Genomic DNA, 24,236 nt, shown 5'->3' with positions numbered 1-24,236 from the left:
TTATGTAGATAAGATTTTAAGGGGGAGATGTACTAAGCAGTGGATAAGTGAGCCAGTGTAGAATTTCCCATGGCAACCAATCAACTGCCCTGTATAATTTTATAGTATGCACATTATAAATGTTACTTCAATGCTGATTAGTTACCATGGGCAACTTCTCCAGTGGCTCCCCCTATGAGACTTTGGTGGTCATTCCGAGTTGATCACTAGCTGCTTTCGTTGGCTGTGCAGCGATGAGGCAAAAAAAGGCACTTCTGCGCATGTGTATGCGACGCAATGCGCACGCGCAAAGTAATATTACAATGAACTATGTAGTTTTACACAAGGTCTAGCGAAGCATTTCAGTCGCACTGCTGGCCGCTGAGTGATTGACATGAAGTGGGCGTTTCTGGGTGTCAACTGACCGTTTTCAGGGAGTGTTCGAAAAAACGCAGGCGTGCCAGGAAAAACTCAGGTGTGGCTGGCCAAACGCAGGGTGTGTTTGTGACGTCAAAACAGGAACTGAACAGTCTGAAGTCATCGCAAACGCTGAGTAGGTACTGAGCTACTCTGAAACTGAACAAAATAATTATGCCGCTGCTCTGCAATCCTTTCGTTTGCACTTCTGCTAAGCTAAAATACACTCCCAGTTGGAGGCGGCATAGCGTTTGCACGGCTGCTAAAAACTGCTAGCGAGCGATCAACTCGGAATGACCCCCTTTGTGCCTGATTCAAAAGAGGATGCAGTTGGCCGATATTATCAGTGTGCGCACACGTCCCAGTCACACAGCGCACGAGTCCCGATTGTTACCAATCAGGGAAGCAGTACAGTATCGGACGCAGTGTTTGTGGATTCTAGTGGGAGTACCTGGGAGGGCACAGGAGGGTGGGTAAGCTGACATGTGCCTGTCGCTGAAAGCAGCTGCATCCAAAGATGCTGAACTGCTCACATAGGAGGCAATACTCACATCGAGGGGCGATGTATGAGGCAGTAAAAAGAGTGGAGAAGTTGCCCATGGCAACCAATCAGATGCTACGTATAAGTTTATAGAATGCACTTGATAAATGTTACCTCAAAGCTGATTGGCTGCCATGGGCAACTTCTCCACTGGCTCACTTCTCCACTATTTTCACCTTTCATACATCTACCCCTGAGAAACTGCGCCTGTACAACCTAAACACGGAAATGCACCGTCTGAAGACTCTATAAGTGGGCATCTCCATTTTTAGCGTATCAGCTGCGGCATTAACAGAAGACACAGACACGACTGCATCCAACTCAGAATCAGGCCCTTTGTGGGCAGTTGCCTGTGCTTTTTATGTGTGAAAAGGGTAATACACCCGCAGGTTACTTTAATGCATTGGTATACCCGCCTGCAGCCTTTATATTGATTTCAACATATTGGTCATCGCATTTTGCTTGTGATGCATCCCACCCCTTATCGCATGCATATCTGCCGCCTGCATTAAGAAAATCGCAAAGGACATTCCAAGTGACGCGCACACAGCGTTGGGTCCCTCACAGTAATTGTTGGGTCCTATGCGGATGGGTTTTTTCTTCTCTCTCCTAGATCTCTTTATTAAAGCATACTATAATCAGCCAGTACTGTACATACATCTGTAATAATTGACACCTTTAAAAAAACTAACTTAAAACTGATACATTTGATGCTATATGGGAAGTCTTATACTTATACCACATCATATATCTCAAATAAAATAACACAGGGTCTGATTCAAGAATGAATGCAGTTCCAGAGTGGACGCAGCTGTTGCATGAAAATCTGAAATAGCAGCAGGAGGCGTCTTCAGCAAATAGACACTTCCTGCGTGGTTGCGTGTTCCGCTGCTGGGTCCAAAGATGCAGCACCAGATCATCTGTGTGATACCCGTCATCTGGGTAACCCTCAGGTAACACAGGATGGCCGGTCTGTTCACACTGCTGGAGCCAGGACACAGCCCAGTTATCGGGAACACGGCCCACCTCTGTCAATCAGGCAGAAGCAATCGCACCAGTGAGATGCTTTCTCATCTCACTGGTTGCGCATGTGCGGTGCGCTGGTGCACATAAAGGGCTTCAGAGTACGACTGCTATTGTAGCAGCGATCACCTCTGAATTAGGCCCTCAGTGTGTATGCCGGCGATGATGAGCGATGCGCGACTCCCAAGGGTCTGCCGCGCATACAGCTCAATTTGGACTGTCACCCAAAAACTGCATGAACGGCCCGGCTGCGGCATGACATCACTGAGCGATATGGTTATTATCTCGCTCAGTGTGTATGCACTGCCGCCAACCACCCTAGCAGGGAAGGGAACACACTAGGCAACATCGCTCATAGAGCACATCGGCTAGTGCAGTGATGGCTAACCTTGACACTCCAGCTGTTGTTGAACTACACATCCCAGCATGCCCTGCATCAGTTTTAGCATGGACAAATAGCAAAACTGCAGCAGGGCATGCTGGGATGTGTAGTTCAACAACAGCTGGAGTGTCAAGGTTAGTCATCACTGGCCTAGTGTGTACTCACCTTCAGGGGCTACTCATTTATTTATGTATTAACAGTTTCTTATATCGCGCCGCATATTCCATTGCACTTTACAATTGGAAACAACAGTGATTACACAAAACTGGGTAATAACAGACAGTCTTAGAGGTAGGAAGACCCTGCTCGCAAGCTTACAATCTATGGGGAAATAGGCACTGATACACAAGGATTGATACACAAAGAAAGGTCTATCAAGTCAAGCTGGTCCAACCCATATACAGTAGATCATCCTGAAATAGCGATGACTGATTGGGAGACACGGAACTGGTAACTGGTTAGGGGCTACGTGTGCTACAGTTTATCACAATGTACTTTTTTTTCCACTGTTGCTGATTTTTGCCTGCATGTTTAATTATGGGGATTTCACGAATCAGATTGTATATATAATCCCAGCTGTCATTCTCCTCAACTACATGACATGAGAGTTTGTGAAATAATATCTGCTTCTTCTTGTAGGAAACCGTGGCTGGATTAAATGCCCAGTTGGCTTCTTTCCGAGAAAAAATGAAACGCGTCGAGGACTCTGTCTTGAATCAAGACTACAAAAGACATGTGCAGGTATCTGGATCATATGCTGGTCTGTGTTTTACATGCATGAACAGTAAAAACTAGAGATGTGCGGTTCAGTTCTCCAGAAATCTGAACCCACATGAATTTTGTGGATCCGAACCAAATCAAAACCCGGCCCGGGTCTCCAGAGAAGATCCGAACGGAGTCCAGGTTCGGATATTCCCATGGTTCAGAATTCGGAATTTTAAATCCGAATTTAGGGTTTTGGATTCGTTTTTGGATTGCAAAAATAACATGATTTTAGCTGTTTGTATCATTTAAAAAAAATAAAAAAAAATAAAAAAAATCCAGATTCAAAACCAAAAACTGGTGAGACGGTTGTGGCAAAACCAAAACCCACCAACGAATAAGGTCCAAAACCAGCAAAAATGGTCCGGCGCACAACTGTAGTAAAAACATAGTTTACTTAAATGTAGTTTTCAGGTTCAATACAGAGACAGAAGTAATAAAGCTAAAATAAAATAAAAAAGTATTAGAATCAGATAGCATGAAGGGTTTAATATTTACACACATGTGATGCAGGCAGCCATCTTGTGAGCCGAGATAATACTGCCTATGAATTCTCCAGGAATTATAGACTCTTTATCTGGAATGCCAATAATTTAGAGAAATCCAGAAAGGAAAAAGTAATATATTGCAGCTGTTCAGCCATTTTGGCACACACATAAAAATAAACATCAAATGATGTTCACTGTAAGGAGCTCGCCTAAAGAATTTCATATAGGCGGGAAGTGCTGGAGAGAGGGTTGGGACAGATGGGTCCTTTGCAAATGTGGTTTGATAGTGTTTATGCCTGATGCTCCAAATGACAGTAAAAGCCGGGAGTACCGCAGTCACAAGCGTTCTGGATAATAAATCCCTAATTTCTTGTGACTTGATGGGCTGCCTTCCAATGGATATTGACCCTCATTCCGAGTTGTTCGCTCGCTAGCTGCTTTTAGCAGCAGTACACACGCTAAGCCGCCGCCTACTGGGAGTGAATCTTAGCTTAGCAGAATTGCGAACGAAAGATTAGCAGAATTGTGAATAGAAATTTCTTAGCAGTTTCTGAGTAGCTCTGGACTTACTCCTACACTGCGATCAGTTCAGTCAGTTTCGTTCCTGGTTTGACGTCACAAAAACACCCAGCGTTCGCCCAGACACTCCCCCGTTTCTTCAGACACTCCCGCGTTTTTCCCAGAAACGGCTGCGTTTTTTCGCACACACCCATAAAACGTCTAGTTTCCACCCAGAAACACCCACTTCCTGTCAATCACACTACGATCACCAGAACGAAGAAATTTCTTCGTTAAGCCGTGAGTAAAATACCAAACTTTTCAGCAAATTTACTTGGGCAGGCGTACTACGAACGTTGCGCATGCGCAGTTTGCGACTAATCGCACCGATGCGAAGAAAAATAACGAGCGAACAACTCTGAATGAGGGCCAGTGTTCCCACACCAAAAATGTCGACCTCCACTGTAGACATGACTGGTGCACTTTAAATGTATCTCAGTTGGACTGCAGTTGTAATACATTTTTTGCAGTCTAAGAGAAGCAGTTCACATGTATAATGTATGCGCAGATTTAATTGCTCATCCATGGCTCCAAAATTAGAATTTTTCCAATGGCTAACTTAAATCTTGGTCCTGTTTACTTCTTTACAGTCTGCTTAATTCCCTGTTACTCGCACACAGTTATTTTCCTGCACAATACTGTAATCCTATTCCTTTGATAATCTGTCTACACTTAGGTGTGTTTCTACATTCCAGGCCGTACTGTAATCGTGCTGGCAGAGGTTTAAAGGGGCCGGCCTGTAATCTTAGGGAAAAAAGAGCTATAAATACCAGGGACGTCTTTTGTACGCACTGCTCTGTGTAATGCTTATTGTGTTTCCATGTCAAGTGTTTTTGTACTGATGTCATTTTCATTAGTATGAAGTTTCAACAATAGACTTATTTGCGGGTGTGGTTCGTTTTATCGACAGTATCTAGGTCGACAATGTTTAGGTCGACCACTATAGGTCGACAGTCACTAGGTCGACATGGATGGAAGGTCGACAGGGTTTTTAGGTCGTCATGTGCTAGGTCGACAGGTCTAAAGGTAGACATGAGGAAATTTTTTTTTTTTTTGGTGTCGTTTTCTTCGTAGAGTGACCGGGATCCCAAATTAGTGCACCGCGTCCCCTCGCATGGCTCGCTTCGCTCGCCATGCTTCGGGCATGGTGCCTTCGCTCCGCTACCGCTTCGCTCGGCACACTTTACTGTTCCAATCGTAGTCCACGTGGATCGTTAAGTATGAAAAAATCCAAAAAAAAAAAGTGAAAAACTCATGTCGACCTTTAGACCTGTCGACCTAGCACATGTCGACCTAGAAACCCTGTCGACCTTCCATCCATGTCGACCTAGTGACTGTCGACCTATAGTGGTCGACCTAAACATTGTCGACCTAGACACTGTCGATCTTCAGACCGGATCCCCTTATTTGCCCCACAAGACAATCTAACGGCATAAATATAAAACATGGTCTTTTGAGTGGTTTTCTGGCAACTGTGAATATACACAAATGCTTTATAAGCCCATCCCTTGGCGTACAAGCTTGCGTCTGAATGTGCAAGAACGACGACGCCCACTTTGCAAAAAAAAAAAAAAAACATTGTAGACATCGGCATTACTGTACATGTGGATTGCGTTCAACTCGTACAAATGTACTACTGTAACCCACAGCGATCAGTCGGATATTTGCTTTCATTTTCCCATTTGCATTGGAAAAATGATAGCTGGAATGTGATTGGTTGGTGGGCAGGAAAAAGAAGTCACATGACATTTAAGTTGCATTGGGTTGCTTTGTTTATAATGATGATTATGCATTTCATTCTATAAGGGCAATTCATTTTATTTTATATTAGTGCTGTAATTTCACGCATGATCTATTTAAAGGACTATGGGAGCCCGGGTCAGTTCTGGGAACAAGAGCTGCAGAGCTTGCACTTTGTAATTGAAATGAAGAATGAGCTGATCCAGGAACAAGACAAGCGGCTGCTCATCCAGAAAGACACGGTGAGGACTGGGTTATGTTAATTATTGGCCATGCACTATGGAATGTTCTGGTATCAATACCTTATGGGTCTGATTCTGATTTGGAAGTAAAGAATAAAAGAGCAAATAACTTTGCACCTGGGCAAAACCATGTGGGGCAGATGTAACATGTGCAGAGAGAGCATACCTCCCAGCTGTCCGTCTATTCACTGGAGTCAGAGAGAGAGGGGGCATGCCAGCGGCTCACAGAGTACTGGGCATGCCCCCTGAGTGACGAAAACGGGGCGTGGCTCACGATCGCGGGTCCTCCCACGATTTCGGGAGCGCACGCACGGCTTCGGCACGTATGTGTCCCTCCTCCAACGAGGACAAAGTTGGGAGGTGAGAAAGAGAGATTTGGGTGGGGTGTGTTTAAACTGAAATCGATATTGCAGTGTGAAAATTAAACTGTTTAACATTTGTGGGTTGCATGGAAAAGCAGACAGTATTTACCCTGCACAGAAAAAATATAAATGTATTTATAAATGTATTGCATGGCAACATGGTTTGTTCCAGACACAAAGTTATTTTTTTTTTATTTTTTTTGCTTTACTTCCAAATCAGAATCAGACCCTACAGTATATACTGTACTTGTACCTATGACGTTACCCATGCCTCCCAGCTGTCCCGCATTCAGCATCTATTCACTGTCACAGAGGGAGCCTGGTAGCAGCCCAGCATCTCGGAGAGTGCTGGGCTGCTCCCCATAGTGACACGATCGAGGGGAGTGTTTAGCGAGGCTCCACCCTTTTTGTTGAGGTTCCGCCTCTTTTTTCCAAGATTCCGCCCTCTTCCAGAAGCGCGGGTTCCCGAAGGCTCCCGCCTCAGAGAGCTACAGTGTTGGGAGGTATGCATTACCTGTGAACACACTGACTGGACCACATTCTGCCGTGTGTACCTATGTATGTTACAGTGTATGGCCGCCACAAAAGTGCAGTGATGCAAAGTTGAGCAACGCCGTGAATAAAAGTTTAGTCTGACTGTTGAAATGCTTTGGATATAACAAATATATTGGGAACTGTAATCCAGCAACATGGAAGTGAAATATAAGTCCTGTTAGTAAGCTTATACTATAACTTGTCATACAATATACCTGTGATAAGGATTCAGACTAGACTGTTCGCTGCTTTATGATTTTATAAAATCAGACCCAGCACCTGCTCAGTGACGAGTCAGAAGTCATGTATACAGTGGGTATTAGACTTCACAGCCAAAGACAGAAGAATATGTTTTCCTTTTTGCTACCTTTGACAGCATGTTGTCTAATGTCTGTCTAGCAGCTGAGCATTAGAGCACCGCAGAATACGCTACACCAGGGGTGGGCAATTATTTCAGCTGAGGGGCCACTTGACACTTTCCTGTCAGTATTCGAGGGCCGCACACAAAATAGCAGCTCCCCCACGTGCCAAAAATATAGGGGCGTGGCTTCATGGGGAAGGGGTGTAGCCAAAAAATAATACAGATTCATATTAGGCTGCACAATAGTCTCCATTATTCAAATTACGCCACACAGTAGCGTAATTACACACAGTACTCCAGGTAGAGCCCCTGTCACACATTACGTCAGGAAGAGCTCTCTTTTACACATTACAGCAGGTAGAGCCCCCTTTTACACATTACAGCAGGTAGAGCCCCCTTTTACACATTACGGAAGGTAGAGCCCCTTTTTACACATTACAGCAGGTAGAGTCCCCTTTTACACATTAACATTTTATTTGGGATAATCATTGCAGAGCAAGCAAATTATCCAGTGTCTTATGGCCCCTGGTGAAAGGTGTGACACAGTGACAGAACACGGGGGTGGAACACGGAGGTGACATGGTGACAGAACATGGGGGGGCTGACTCAGTGGCAGAACACGGGGGTGACACAGTGACAGAACGTGGGGGGAGTGTCACGGTGACAGGACACGGTGACAGAACACGGGAGGTGACACGGTAACAACACAGGGGGGTGACTTATACCCCTTTTCCACTAGCTCAAAAAACACGGGTAAATGCACGGGGGCGCGCATTTACCCGTGTTTTTTGCAAGTGGAAAAGGGAAAACCCTGATCAAGTGACCCGTGAATCCTACCCGGCTATTTACCTGGGTAGGACACGGGAATGATCCGGGTGGGGTTGTAGTGTAAACGGGAGCCGTGTCGATGCGACACGGCTCCCGTTTACACTGTATGGAAGGGCGGCGCTGGGAGATCATGTGATCTCCCTGCGCCGCCCCTGCCGCGTCACTAGAAGCGTCACCAACCCGGCATATGCTGGGTTGTGACTGCTGATGGGAAAGGGGCCGAGCACGGGTCGCAGCAGGGGGCAGCTCCCGTGTCAGGCTCCCGGCTGCGACCCGTGCTCGTAAGTGGAAAAGGGGTATTAGTGACAGAACACGGGGGGTGACACGGTAAAAGAATCCAGGGAGGGTTGGGGGTGGTACAGCGAGCGTTAAAGATCTCCCCCCTAACCTAAAAACAGTCTGACGCCACTGCCCGCACACACAAACGTATACACACACACTAACACACACACTCTCTCATATATATATATATATATATATATATACATACAGCGGGTTGGTGCGGCACTCCAAGCGGCTATCACAAATAGGCAAAAGGGGTCCTCGGTGTGGACACACCGAGGACCCCTTTTGCCTATTTGTGATAGCTGCTTGGAGTGCCGCACCAACCCGCTGTATGTATTCATTCCATGTGAGGGCACCCAGTGCTTTTTTGATCCTAATGGGAGAGCCGGACCTGCCTGCTGTATGTATGTATGTATGTATGTATGTATGTGTGTATATATATATATATATATATATATATATATATATATATATATATATATATACATACATTCATTCATTCATTCATTCATTCATACATACATACACACACACACATACACATACACATACACATACACACACACACACACACACACACTTTCTTTCCCTCACTTTTTCCATTAACTTACTGATCTGTGTTTGGCTGGCAGTGGCAGGAAGGATGGATCTGTAGCAGTGGCTTATGTCCCGTGTAGCTCCACCCCCTGAGGGCCCACATAACCCCGCCCCCTCGTCTCCGCTTAGCCCCGCCCCCTTTTTGTATGATCGCTGCCTTTGTCACTGGGGACTCTGGAGGCAGGAGGAGGAGGATGAGTGTGTCAGGCGCCGTGCAGCAGCAGGGGAGACAGGCGCCGGCAGCTTGGAGGTACTGCAGAGTAATGAGAAGCAGCTCAGTCGGTCAGGCCGCTTGTCATTGCACGCTGGTGGGAAGCAGTGGGCCGGGCAGGATCGGTTTGCAGGCCGCATCCGGCCCGCGGGCCGTATTTTGCCCACCCCTACGCTACACCCTGCTTCCCTCCCAGCTCTCACTGGCTGCCTGCTAGATACAGCCTCACTTCTCCCCAGGCCACTGCTGTCAGCACCAGTAGCCGTGCCACCAATAGGGAAAGGGGAATGACATGACAGAGATGAGGGGGGAGGAGAAAGAGCTATATGGCGGCCATATTAGTTAGTTCTCAATACTAGTATTATATAATGTGCACAGTCAGAGGTGTGTTTTACAGATATTGTGCCATGGAGGCACCGAGGGAGTCTGTTCACTTGTGGGCGGCTAAAATAGATCGCTGCTGCGTCGGCATTGTGTCCGAATCTGCATCAGTTCCAGTGTTAGGTTTACAAGATTAGGTTAGTTGTTTAATGATACCAGCTTGGTCTAAATGCTGCATGTGACAGTGATCAGACAGGGAAAAGTGTGTAGGGAGAGGGCACTGCCATTACTCTATAGCGCAGCAAATGGTCTATTCACAGCTAATCATGTGCGTCGTTTTAAGCCACCGATGGTCTGATTCAGAGGTGTATGCAGTTGTGGCATCGGATGCGCTGCATGTGCGTCCCAATGGTTACCCAATGGTTACCACCTTCGAACGCAGAACAAATTTGGAGGCAGAGGGAGGTAATTTCGGTGGGCGTTGCTGGGAGGTAATAGGGGGGTGTGCTAGCCAGACTCTGACTTGTCCTGACCAGCGACTGCAGCTTCTTTCACTGTTGCACTGATTTCAGTGCCCATATCCAGACTAACGTTCTGCACCTCCATAGGGCTGGTGCAGTGTCCAATAGTGTGACTGATGTGCATCCTAATACGCAAAGCGGCAGCCGGTAAGTGTCTCTGTATGAATTCAGTCGGCTGTAGCATTGGCATAAATTTGCAGCCGCGTTGCGCACAATGCCCCTGCAGCTGCATCCTCCTGTGACACATTTAGGGCGTGATGTACTAAATGACATCACTGGCCATCACCGCCATTCGATACTAAGCGCATATGTACGTACATATGCTCTTAGCATTGTGAAGGACAGCTCTTCCGATAAGCGCTGTCCTCCGCGATCCCCAGCGTCTCCTTGACTTCCGGGATTCAGCCCCCTGTGTCATTCTGCGCATGTGCAGAATGACTGGGCCGGCCGCTGGGCATGCTGGGAGAGAGCCGATCAGATCTCTCACACAGCGCTGCAGAAAAAAGCCCATAGGCTTCTATGGGGTATCACCAGCAAAAGCTGGTGAACCCCTCCGCGGCGCTGAGGGGGTTTACCACATTTTCCGTTTAGTACATCCCGCCCTCAGTGTCTCGGTGTTTGGATGACTGCTGTCAGAAGTTGCAATTCTCAGGCAGCTCATGCGCTGTATAAACCTTTAACAAGCGGACATTTTTAGTTACTACTGAAGTTCCCTCTAAGGACGTCCCGTGTACTTTATCACACTGACAGCAGCTCTGAACAATTGTTAGTTTTATAGGATAGGAAAAAGGTGCTGTGAGCGGTTTGTTATACAGTATTATGGCAGGTGTCAGGCGCTGGCTTATTCATCTGATAGGTCTTACCGGCTGTGCAGCAAGGATGTTCCGGCCACACATCTACAGCATGACGCAGGCCTGTGATGTCACCACTGCTTCCAGTTTGGAATCAGGCCCTTTGTTTGGTTTAATGCTTAGCTGCTTTTTGCTGTGAACGGACCTGTAGGGTGACCATCCATATACAGACCCGGGGCCGGATAACATACATCGCCGCCCCGCGATGTTGATCGCATATGTACTAACATATGCGATCAACATCGCAATGCGGTGACGGCGGCCCCCCGTGATACCTGTGAGGTGGTGTGCGGGGTGTCTCCGTCACCTCCCTGGGCTCTCCTTCCCCTCAGCTGCCGGGAACAAGGCAGCAGGCTGTCCCTGGCGCCTCCTCCTCCCCCCTGCAGCTGGAAGGACCTCTGGCTGCGTTGCTAGGGGGAGGAGTTTACCTTCTGGGTCCAGGCTGCCTGGAGGACGGTATGCCCGGGTGGAGGGGGGTCGGCATCTGTGGCGGCCGACGATAAGAAGCCCATAGGCTTCTATATCGTATCACCAACCGAAGATGGCGATACCCTGGGCGGCGAAAACCCGGAGGCCGGGTCTTAGTACATTTGAAAATGCAGTAAAACCCCCGAAAACAGGGGTTTTACCACATTTTTCCCTTAGTCTCTCTCTCTCTCTCTCTCTCTCTCTCTCTCTTTTCCTCTCTGTTTAAACATGCAGTCATTACTTCCATTCTAAAAAAAAACACAACTCTGACCCAAACACACTCTCTAACTACCGTCCCATCTCTCAGCTCCCATATCCCTCCAAGCTACTTGAGAGACTTGCCTACACTCGCCTTACACACTTTCTTAACTCCAACAACTTATTGGACCCACTTCAGTCAGGCTTTCATGCCCAACACTCCACAGAGACGGCACTGACCAAAGTAGTGAACGATCTAGTCACTGCTAGATCAAAAAGCCATTACACACTACTTATTCTTCTAGATCTCTCTGCTGCTTTTGACACTGTTGACCACTCTCTTCTCATACAAACACTACAATCCCTAGGTCTTCAGGACACAGCCCTTACTTGGTTCTCATCCTACCTATCTAATCGCTCTTTCAGTGTTCACTTCTCTGATTCTACCTCCTCTTCTCTACTTCTATCAGTTGGAGTACCGCAAGCCTCAGTCTTGGGTCCTCTGCTGTTCTCAATCTATACCTCCTCTCTTAGTAAACTAATCAGCTCCTTTTGGATTTCAGTATCATTTGTACACTGATGATACTCAAATCTACTTATCCTCCCCAGATTTATCACCATCTGTATTGACTCGTGGCACTGGATGTCTGTCTGCCATTTCATCTTGGATGTCATCTCGCCACCTCAAACTTAACATTTCCAAAACAGAATTAATTATTTTCCCACCAGCCAAGAGTAGTTACCAACCTGATATCTCCATAACTGTTGACAATGCAACTATCCACCCTACCCCACAAGCTCGTTGCCTAGGTGTCACCCTTGACTCTGAACTGTCCTTTGTTCCACACATTCAATCTATCTCTAAATCATGTTACATGCACCTTAAAAACGTATCCAAAATACGCCCTTATCTTACACAAGACACTGCAAAAACTCTAATCTATGCACTCATCATCTCCCGCATTGATTATTGTAATAGTCTCCTTACTGGTCTTCCCAAACATAGGCTCTCGCCACTACAATCCATTTTAAATGCAGCTGGGAGGCTAATCTTCCTCGCTAGACGTTGGTAACCGGTATTCTACCGTGTTAAATATAAAATACTTTTACTTACATACAAGGCTATTAACCAAACTGCACCATCATACATCTCCTCACTCATCTCCTATATATTAGCCCTGTGACTCTGTGCCTGCATTTCTAACGCTGGGTGGAGTCACAGACCTGGGCGGACTTAGCAGCTCCTGGCCTGTCCCAGTGTCAGCACACCACTAGCAGAAGGGAGCACCAGCCAGAGATTGCACCCACCATTCCCAGTGCACAGACGGCCCACACTGCCAGGTAAGCATGGTCACCCAGGCAGGCGCACCCCACACAACCCCTCCCCTCATCTACACACACCTTCCCCACCACGGCGGGACATACAGCCGCAACCGAGGCTGCCGCTAACCCTCCCTACCATCCGTCAGATTAGCATGGGCACCCAGCCAGGCGCACCCCACACCACCCCTCCCCTCATCTGCACACACCTTCCCCACCACGGGCGAACATACAGCCGCAACCAAGGACGCCGCTAACCCTCCCTATCATCCGTCAGATTGAAGCCGGCCCCCGGACACACACTCACGGCAAAACGCCGTCCACGCACCGCCCACACAGACCGCTCCCCCCCTCCCCACAACCGCAGCACAAACTATGTCAAGCAGCTGGCCGAGAGTCTACCGCCAGCCTCTCTCACTACAACGCCCGCTCCCTCTGCACTTCCACACGGCCGTCACCCGCAACTGCCTGGGTGCGGACGACAGGGCTCTCCCCACTCCCGGATCCCCCAGCGCAAATTTAAAAAAAACCCCTCCCCTCCCACCACCATCCACCCTCACCCCCACCCAGCCACCAACTACTCAGCCACACAATAAGATCTCTGGCTTACGAGCCAGAGATGCACCCCACAATGCACCCGTCACATACACAAGCACCAACATGCCAATTCATGCTCCCCCCCACCCCCTCAAACTCCCACCCACACACCGCAATACCCTACACAAAGCACCCAAAACATAAAACACACACCCATGCCACCTTCCAACAAACTCACCCTACACCACACACATCCCACTCCACCAACTACCACACCTCCTAAAACCTTGCCAAGCCCACACTCCTAGACCAAATTCCTACACAGAAGACAGTGTTCACCCATTCACCATCACATTCCCTTTTGTCATACTACATCTACCCACGAACAAACCTCCCATTCCTCCACAACAAAGTATACAACACCTATTCTACACCTTCACTTTTCTGTCAAGATTACAGGGGCGTAGCCCCTTACGACGGTGTGAAGAGCGCCCGTAGGGCGCGATGAATCACCTAGTCTCAAAATATCTCCCTACCAGACCTCTCCGCTCTGCACAAGATCTGTGTCTCTCATCCACATGTATTACCTGTTCCCACTCAAAATTACAGGACTTTACCCGGGCTTCACCCACTCTGTGGAATGCCCTCCCATGCACAATAAGACTCTCCTCTAGTCTCCAAACCTTTAAACATTCCCTGAAAACTCATCTCTTCAGACAAGCCTACCAAATTCCAGACCCACCCACATAACCTTCAATGCTTCCCTATCAAGTTACATCCCCTCTGTACAGTCCACATAAACTCACATTTTGTCTTCCAACATTGCTGGGTGATCATATCATACAACCCATTAAGAACCTAGCAACCTGGGGAACCATTATGTGACAGGTAGCATCTATCCTTGTGTATCAATGCCTATTTCCCTATAGATTGTAAGCTTGCGAGCAGGGCCTTCCTACCTCTGTCTGCCTGTCTTTGCTCAGTTTTGTTCTATAACTGTTGTTCTAATTGTAAAGCGCAACGGAATACGCTGCGCTATATAAGAAACTGCTAATAAATAAATAATAAATAAATGGCCATCGGTGGCTTAAAAGGCTCCTGAGAGCATGGAAGGAAACAGTGCGAGTGGCCCTCAGGAATACATAGAAATATTGGGTGTAGTATGAGTGGCTGGCGGCCGGGATCCCGACCGCCGACATACCGACAGCTGGGCGAGCGCTAACGAGCCCCTTGCGGGTACGGTAGCGCGCTACGCTATTTATTCTCCCTCCAGGGGGTTCATGGACCCCCAAGAGGGAGAATATGTGTCGGCATGCTGGCGGTCGGGATCCCGGCGCAGGTATGCTGGTTGCCGGGTTCCCGGCCGGCGGCATACTGAAGACCACCCGAAATATTGATGAGCTGAATTTGCTTACTACATTGAAATCACCGTTTGCCCATTCAAGAGAAAATAAACGGCTTACAACGCTCCTGCAGTGGTCGGGATCGGGAAATCGCATTTTATGTGCGGCACTGCCAACCTCCCAATCCCCATAGAGGAGCCACTTACCTCACTGCTGCTGTCTCCACCTTACAGGGGGTCACGGCTGGATACATATCTCTCGGCTTAACGGGAGCGATTAACCCAACTAGCCGAGTATCGATTATGTGTGTACCCAGCATTACTCTATGTAATCTTATTGTTTCCCTTCTACTTGCACTATCATTTCCTTCTTTCTTCTCTTCTGGCAGATGGACAGAAATGTGATATTAGAGGAGAAAGTGAGGGCCTTGCAACAGGAGACGGAGGCCTTGAGAGTGCAGACCCAGAACCAGGCCATGCGGACAATGTAAGTTCCAGATCTACCGTTTCCCCCACTTCCTCCACAGATATTAGTGGCCATTGTTTATGTACCACTTATTGTGGGATTGTGTCTCTTTGCCCTCTTACGGGGTGAATGCAAGTATTTACCTTTTGTGCTTTCTGCTATAGCCTGAATTTCCATATGTATGGGTTGCAGAAGTCTCTCACACAGAAGTGACATCACAGAAGGGGACGCGGCTTGTAGCATGATATCAATTAAATGCTTGTGGTCATGTGACATGTGCCCCATGCCAGGCTGCTGGTGGGATATTTGGCACCATTCCCCTGCTTGAGGGCAACATTGCTGAATATATATATACTGTATATATATTCACTCATTTGCGCACACCAAATTGATTAGTGTAATCTAGCAGTGTAGCTTTATCGCGTCCAGTTCTTATTAATGCAAATAAGATGCAAATTTTGAGTGAGACAGACGCTCAGTGCAGCCGCATCACCCAGGAGCTGACACGCCGAGGAGGTCTATTTGGCACGACTGAAGCTACAGATTTGCAAGTCCATGTGTGTTTGTCTGTCTCTGTACACATACTCTTCAATTTATCTCTCCTTCCATTTTGTCGTAGCCGTTTGACCGAGGAGCTTTTGAGCACCCAGGTTGCCCTAGAAAAGGAACAACAGCTAAGAGAACAGCTTCAACATGACAAAGAGCAGCATTTGTACCGGGCAGTGAACGGAGACGGACCTCCGCCATTCTCACTGCCCGTCGCCAACCAGGAAGTGTCCATAATGGTAACCTAGGCCAGAGGACTGGAAGCTCACTTTATCCTAAGGACCTCAGTATAGACAGCTGATTCAAAAACTGTTTTATGTCACGACATCAACTGTTTTGGCAGTAGGGCACAATACCTACTCTCATGGAAACAGACTAAAGTTGTGTTGTATTTATTATATTTAATTATTGAATCATTATATGCGTTTCTTGTCACTGGCATCGATGACTGACAACAGCGAATCACTTTCTCCTTACAGAATTATCCATCTGAAATCTTTTCACCAGAATAACTGCACAAAAGTGTCTAAAACTCACGTGTTTTACTTTCTGTACACTTTAGACTTTATATTGTGAAGACCAGACTATGTATGGAGATTGTAGAAGTTTTTCTTCAATTGCAGTTTTAAAAAAATCCTGTTTTTTGGTGTTCCTGTTGAACTACAAATCCCAGCATGTCGATAGCCCACTGTTAGGAATTCTTAGATCTTACATTTGCTCAAATATCAATGTGATATTACACAGGGTTTTCAATATTTTTATTGGATTAATTTACTGTATGCTACGGCGCTATCTCCCTGTATTTAATAATGTTATGTTCAGGGATCCATTTTGTGTCATCTCTGTCTGATTATATAAATACATTGCTAAATAGCATAAAAGGTAGCCATAAAGATAAATTACAGTATTTAGTAAACGTTTCAGAGCAGAGTGTTCAACAAATTATAATCTTGAGAAGGTGGGAAATCCCTTTAAAGGAAACTGCAAGTGGTTTTATTTGTTTGTTTTTATTTCTTTGCTGTGTGCAGTACCAGTTTACAGCCTGCAGAGGGTGCTGTGTTCCCTACAGAAATTATTGCAGTGTAAATGAAAAAGTATTGGGGGTCATTCCGAGTTGTTCGCTCGTTATTTTTTTCTCGCAACGGAGCGATTAGTCGCTAATGCGCATGCGCAATGTCCGCAGTGCGACTGCGCCAAGTAAATTTGCTATGCAGTTAGGAATTTTACTCACGGCATTACGAGGTTTTTTCTTCGTTCTGGTGATCGTAATGTGATTGACAGGAAGTGGGTGTTTCTGGGCGGAAACTGGCCGTTTTAGGGGAGTGTGTGAAAAAACGCTACCGTTTCTGGGAAAAACGCGGGAGTGGCTGGAGAAACGGAGGAGTGTCTGGGCGAACGCTGGGTGTGTTTGTGACGTCAAACCAGGAACGACAAGCACTGAACTGATCGCACTGGAAGAGTAAGTCTCGAGCTACTCAGAAACTGCACAGAGAAGTCTTTTCGCAATATTGCGAATCTTTCGTTCGCAATTTTGATAAGCTAAGATTCACTCCCAGTAGGCGGCGGCTTAGCGTGTGCAAAGCTGCTAAAAGCAGCTTGCGAGCGAACAACTCGGAATGAGGGCCATTGTTCCTTGCTTTTAATGTTACTTGTGATACTCCATGAGCAATCTGTGTAATCTTGTTTTTTATCTGAAATATCCCTGCTATATATAGATTTTACAGTGACACTTTAGCGCTTCAAATGTGCAGTGACATTTTGATTTTAGCTCTTCAGATGTACAGTTTAACCTCGGTTTCATAAGTATCAGTAATAAATATTTTTTATCATCACACAATCTCAGTAGTTCTTATATGTTTGTTTTTCACGGTGGTTTCCAGCGTGGTTTTACCCACCCCACCGTTCCTGTTTTTGTACTCCTATTAAGGCTCCATTTTAGGATACAGATGTAAAACTGTTAACCGGTCACCTGCATGCACCTCAGGCAGCCATTTTGTGGCCATATAATGCATGGCCAGTGACGCCACTGAGGCACAAGGGGCCAGGGACACCACTGAGGCACTTGGAATGGTTAGGTTGTATTTGGTAATCCATTCACCTTACATAGGTGTAGACGCCAGTGGCACCATTTTGAAATACATATGATATGTAGATCATACTTGCCTACCTGACCCTCTCCATGAGGGAGAAAATGCTCTGTTCCTGGACTTTCCTGGTAATGTATGATTGCCATCACCTGTGGTGAAACACCTTTCTTATCAATGAACTAGCTCACCACAGGTGATGGCAATCATACATTACCAGAAAAGTCCAGGAACAGAGCATTTTCTCCCTCATGGAGAGGGTCAGGTAGGCAAGTATAATGTAGATATTATGCTAGCCCATCTGTTATTGCTTGTGGGCTTTCTGGCTCAAAACATTATGAAAAAATAAATTTATAGTGATCTTGTTTTGTTAATTTACATATGTTTAGGGATAGATACTGTATATAGTAGCGCTTGTTATTATCCTACACAAATTATATAATATATATATAGCTCAGTGTCGCTCAAGCTGGGACCCTGTGACTTTATACGGGTACAATGAAAGAAGTGATTCCTGAAAGAAAATGTTAGAGATAAAGTACATGACAATCTAGGGAACCAGTTGTGTATCTATGGGTCCAGAGTGGCCTACATTCATGTATTATACTTACCTTTCTGGAGTCCGGCACATGTGCTAAACAAATCACTGGGAAAATGGCTCAGTGGCCATTTTCCTGGAGATTTGCTCATACACAGTAGAAAAATCACTGGAAACATGGTGCAGGCCCAGTGTATTCACCTGAACCTCCTACAGAAAAGGAGTTTGACAGACGCAGCGGCAGCCGGCAGCACCGCACGTCAGACAGCATCGGGTTGGCAGAGCAGGTAGAGTGCCTCTCCAAGCTGGCGCCTCCCTGCTTTGCGTGGGATACCGTCCTTAGGTCGACATGCATTAGGTCGACACCTGGAAAAGGTCGACATGGGCATTAGGTAAACATGGCAAATATTAAACAGCACAATTCTGTAACCCCATACAGTGCTACTGTATACGTTACACTGCCAATCTACACGTTACTAACCTGCGATGGTTGCATCACTTTTGCTACAAGAGAAATGATAGAGGGGCAAGGGGGCGGCTCACCCCCCAAAAAACATTTGAGAGGCGCCAAAGTACTGGGTCATTGTCAGGATGGAGGTAGTCACCTTTCCGGTTGCTCATCCTCTTCCCTCCCCCCAGCCCTTCTCCACCTGCATCCAGGGCTCTTCCCCGCCCGCCCCACAGTGCTGAAACCTCCCTCATCTCGCACCCAGCTCCAGCCCGTACAGTGTGTGGCTAGTTACTGTGGGACCTTTATCACCTCCCACTTCATGTGTTCCTCCCCTCTTCCCTTCGTCTCTCCCTTTGTGTATGTGTGAGGAGTAAAGGGCCCCATACACTACAACGATATGTCTGAGGCTGAAGTCGGAGGCGATTTCCCTTGAACTCTCCCGGGAGCTTCCCAGGAGTGGTTCCATACGATTCCATACTATTTGGTACATTTTGCATGCGATATATCGTATGCGATCCCAGCCAAGCCTGCGGGAACCAATATATCACGAGTGCAGCACTAACGATCTAGGGGACCCGATCCAACCCTCATGGGATCGGATACACAGCCAAAATGCCCGATTTCACCCGATATATCGGCCCGAATTGGGCTGAAATCGTGCATAATCGTTCTAGTGTATGGGGCCCTTAAGTCCAGCTGCCCCTGAGGAGGCAACATTCAGGGATTTAGGGGTGCCAACATTAAACTATACCTTAGCCCCCACCAACCTAAAACGGTTGTGGCTCCCCTGATATCACCTAAAAAAAACAACTGCCTAGACTTATCAAGCCTTGGAGAGTGATACAGTGATAAAAGACCAGCCAATCAGATCCTATCTGACATTTTTCAAACACAGCCTGTAACATGGCAGTTAGGAGCTAATTGGTTGGTACTTTATCACCGTGCTATTTATCACTCTCCAAGGCTTGATAAATCTGGGCAAAAGTTTGAAAATGAGCAAAGTATTATTGATAGCTGCTTTTGTGTTATTTTCCATTCCAGTTTCAAGGATAATTTAATATATAATGCATAATTGCCTAAGGACTGATTTTGACATTGCTACAATATATTGAAAATTGAGATTTTGACATTTAATATGAGATAGAAGTATGTAACAGATACAACTTACTGGCTTTAGGGGCAGTTATACTATAAGACTGTACAACCAGTCTGTCAGATACTTTATGCAAGGGATACTTTTATCCGGGGGGAACACCTGTTTGGGATGGGCAGGAGTAAAGGCGGATGCCGCGGAACACTGTCCCAGGTGTCTTATCCTTGGTTCCTTCCTCTGGCTGTAGCAGTTGCTGGGAGGATTGAGACCCTTGTGGTTACGGACGTACTCCCCTGTAAGTTTTGAGCCGTACAGGTGTAAGTGCCGTCATCCACTGCCCGAGCCTCATCAATAGCCAGAACACTTTGTGACTCTTGCATCAACTGCCCCCCTCGTCTGGTCTGTGCCGTGCTCTCTCGGACATATGGAGGTCTCCCAATCTGTACAAAGACAAAACTGAAGTTTATAGTCTCACCATGTCTAGTGAGTAAAAAGGAAAATTTCTTGACCTGAGATCAAGGTTCAATCTTTCCGAATTTCTCCATAGACATTCTGGTTATTGCCCAAGGCAAAAGCCTCACATGCCCCCCCCATGCCTCCCCCTTTCCCTGCCTAGACTATGATGACAAAGCTCTAGAATGTGTTCACATCATCTATGATTGCATGAGGTTGTCTCCTACAGTACCTGCATAACTAGTGGTGCCCAGGTGACCGAGGGACCTGTAGCCATTGCAGTCCTTGCAATGGTGTTCGTTCTGCCACCCATTATCTTACAGTATATTAAGCACAGATAAGCTGTACCTCACATGAGCCACCCTGCACGTGTTCAGACTGGGGGTCATGGGAAGTCATGGGGGGGTGGAGTCTAACATAGGTCCAGTGCAGAAAGGGCGTATTTGCCTGATGAAGATGCAGAACCACCTGCCCAAGCCATATCAATTGCACAGGCCTGTGGGCCGGTGCAAATACACACTGGGCAGGATAATAATGACATTAGCTGATTGTGAATTTGCAGCTGTATTTACAAACAATGCAATAAAAAATATAAACCAGGATGAAACAGACTTTACAGGGGCAAAAACCAAACAGTGGAATAATCATACAACAAAATGAGATACAGCTATAACCGGGAACCCGGTGCGGGGGAAGAGCAGACAGTAGGGATCAAAGTCACTGTCAGTAAAACGGTAAGTGGGGGCTCATTGGCGACCGGGATAGTGCAACGTGAGCACAAGAGGGTGGAGGGCCCTGCTCGTGAGAACTTACAGCCTGAACAATGTACTCCAGTGTTATCATTGACCAGTGATCTGATCAAGAGGTCCCTGGGGAATATGGAATATGTTGAGCCAACAGCTAGAAACTGATATTGTTGATTGTGATACATTTGAAATTCAATAATCCACAGACTATGAAACCTGCTAATGTGTATCATGAGTTCTATTTGGCCTCAATGTGCGGAAATGCTGCACAGGCTCTGACAAGGGCAGAGGACATAGAATAAGACACTCGGCTTACCTGCTGCCCAGGATATTCCCAGGTGAACTCCACACTGATCTCCAGCTCACCCAGGACAGTGCAGGTGACTATAAAATTCTCCCCAGCCCGCGCTGTGCTCTTTGAGGCTTCCACAGAAGGTTTCGGTGGAGCTGATGGGTCTGCAATAAACACAGTAATGTATGAGCAAAGGGTTGGATTATAGAAGACTTGCTTGGTGCCCGGATAGAAGTTCCTGCTTCATAAATCCTTGTATACACTCTACAGTGATTCAATAGGAAATCCTACAATCCAATCCATTTTTCCCATGGCAAACAAGGCACTAGCATGGAGTGACCAGGGCTCCGTTACATGTTAATACCATAAATAGGTCAGGTCATTTAGCCAAACCAAATATGTATTGAATATGACGTCACATAAGAGTGACGTATTCAATACCCTGGCCACATAACACGTATTGTAAGATACAGATTTGGAGTATGTATTTCACTACAAGTCAGGAGAACTGACCATAGTATAAGACTAGAAATTAATCATCCCGCGATGTACCCAATCAGCTGCTACGTAGAATTTTATAGAATGCACTTTATAAATGTTACCTCAACACTGATTGGTTGCCATGGGCAACTTCTCCACTGGCTCACTTCTCCACTCTTGTCATTGCTTCATGAATAGACCCCATTGGATCTACACAACAATCTGGTAATCTACATTAATTGACAGGACTTACCTGAAACGTCCTCTCTGATACCTTTATATAGCAGTGACGCTTTCTCTGTGTTATATTGTAACTTCTCTATAGTCTGATCTCTGGTACTGTCACCTGAGCCAATATATCATGAGCGGGTCGGCAGGTGTGTCTACCCGATATGCCAGTGAACGACATCGTTCAACGACATATAGCATCAGCCCTGCAGCACAGACAATACCTGATATATCTGTGCAGGTGACCTGCTGACCTCCCGTACAATTGCTGCAGGGACTGGCTTCACAGCTGGGCGGGCAAATTCAAATGCCCACCCAACTGTGATGTGAGGATCGAGATATCAAGCAGCCGATCGGTAAGAGTATATCTAGGGAATTCAATTATCCGCAAATTCGCGGCAATTTTTTGCCTAAAATTTTTCGCGCCAACTGGGCGAAAATTGCCGCGAAAACGCTCCATTTTTCGACCTATTTAATTCCAAACGGGTTTCACCTCAAAATTCTTGCAGTGAAAAGTGCAGGTGAAAATGGGGAAATCAGCCTGTACCCCAAGAAATGCTAAACTAACAGAAAAACAGAAGAGAAGTGTATTAGAGATCACATTAGAGAGTTTTGGGGGACTTAAATTGTGTGAAATGGCTGTTATATGCATTTTTTTTTAAAATGCAAAAAAATGATAGAAAGCAAGTTTTTTTGAGCAAAATAAATGCTCTCATTAAATTTGGGGTACATGAAAATGGGTATAAGTATATATTTGGGTCATTTTAGGGTACTTTAAAAAAAGTGGAAACAGACCGATTACTCCCATCTGCAAGCCTAAAAACACCTGTCCCACTCATAAAGCACCCCAATATACCTGTCCCATACCTTGAACCCCAATTTCCATCACTTTGTACTTTTTCACCCCTAAAATGACGTCATTATTGGCCAATTAAAAATAATTAAAAACTTCAACGTGCCTAATTAGTCATTAAGGGGGGTGTCCCAGGAGTTCTGTACCATATCCAAACCTTTTTACCTTAAAATAGTGACTCTTTCCAACTTTTCACCTGCTTCAGAGTAGGTGAAGTGAAATTAGTGAAAAAATGATCACCGATAAATTTTCACGGAAAATTGAATAGGCTGTAATTGCGTTTCGCCGGAAAAGTCCGTTAGCGCTGCTAATTAAATATACCCCCTATGCCTACCTGAAGCGGCCGCTCTGTCAGTGTGACGTTGTTTCTGCCGTCTGGTCAGCGTAACGTGTGCCCTGCTTTACTTTCACACCTCCCCTTAGCCCACTCTGTCACTTTAACATACAGTCAATTTAATTAGAAGAGAGATTGCCGAATATACTGTACATCACACGAAAGCGCACACCAGAGAAATGAAAGATCCAATTAGAAATGCCACTTTGTGGTACCCACCGCGAGGTTGTGCGTGTTTTCTACAATGCGCAGACTAGGAAAAGCGAATGAAAAAGTGGGGAAACCATCCTGGACATCAAAAGAGTGGCACTGAGATAGCAGGACCATATAGAAGGCTGATAGTGGCCATAAGGAAAGTACCGGAAGTTCCTAGAACGTGTCAGATGGCTGATTTTTGCACTTGTTATTAATGGGCCTAATTCAGACCTGATCGCTGCTGTGCGTCCCCCCACGTCTGAGTAACTGATCGCTGCTGTGTGAATGACAGCCAGCAAGAGTTGTTCATCACATGAAAGTCTTTCTAGCAGTTTGGGGTACAGAAAACTTACTGGGGCTCAGGACTTACTGTTCCAGTGCGATGTTCGGGGCCGGAGCTGACGTCAGAAACCCTCCCTCCAAACGCCTGGTCCCTCCTGCGTTTCTCCGGACACTCCCTGAAAACGGTCAATTGCCACCCACAAACGGCCTCTTCCTGTCAGTCACCTTGCAATCGCCCGTGCAATCGCTTTTTACGCCCATCCCGTCACTATGCGCCGATGCCCGATGCAGTCGTCCAACGTACCGGCGCATTGCGGTGCATATGCA

At 46.4% G+C, this 24,236-nt stretch overlaps 2 protein-coding genes across 3 annotated transcripts in view; one reads left to right on the top strand and one right to left on the bottom strand.

Annotated features, from left to right (window-relative positions):
* CCDC69 (coiled-coil domain containing 69) overlaps positions 1–17,711 on the top strand; it is a 68,363-nt gene extending 50,652 nt beyond the window's left edge. The window contains exons 6-9 of the mRNA XM_063928698.1: positions 2,982–3,083; positions 6,013–6,132; positions 15,258–15,355; positions 15,954–17,711. Coding sequence (XP_063784768.1) covers positions 2,982–3,083; positions 6,013–6,132; positions 15,258–15,355; positions 15,954–16,128 — 495 coding nt within the window. The 3' untranslated portion in view covers positions 16,129–17,711. The remainder of the gene's footprint in view (positions 1–2,981; positions 3,084–6,012; positions 6,133–15,257; positions 15,356–15,953) is intronic.
* A 2,348-nt stretch (positions 17,712–20,059) lies between these two features.
* The window catches only part of LOC134933470 (platelet-derived growth factor receptor-like protein), a 97,778-nt gene continuing 93,601 nt past the window's right edge, over positions 20,060–24,236 (bottom strand). For both annotated transcript variants that reach the window (XM_063928697.1, XM_063928696.1), the window contains exons 5-6: positions 21,562–21,701; positions 20,060–20,486 (exon numbers count right to left, since the gene is read on the bottom strand). In XM_063928697.1, the coding sequence (XP_063784767.1) occupies positions 20,265–20,486; positions 21,562–21,701 (362 nt within the window). In that variant the 3' untranslated portion in view covers positions 20,060–20,264. The remainder of the gene's footprint in view (positions 20,487–21,561; positions 21,702–24,236) is intronic.

Source organism: Pseudophryne corroboree, chromosome 6 (genome assembly GCF_028390025.1).
Source record: "Pseudophryne corroboree isolate aPseCor3 chromosome 6, aPseCor3.hap2, whole genome shotgun sequence".
NCBI classification, from domain to species: Eukaryota; Metazoa; Chordata; class Amphibia; order Anura; family Myobatrachidae; genus Pseudophryne; species Pseudophryne corroboree.
The sequence above is the reverse complement of the archived record's forward strand: the minus strand, read 5'-3'. Positions and strand labels throughout refer to the sequence as shown.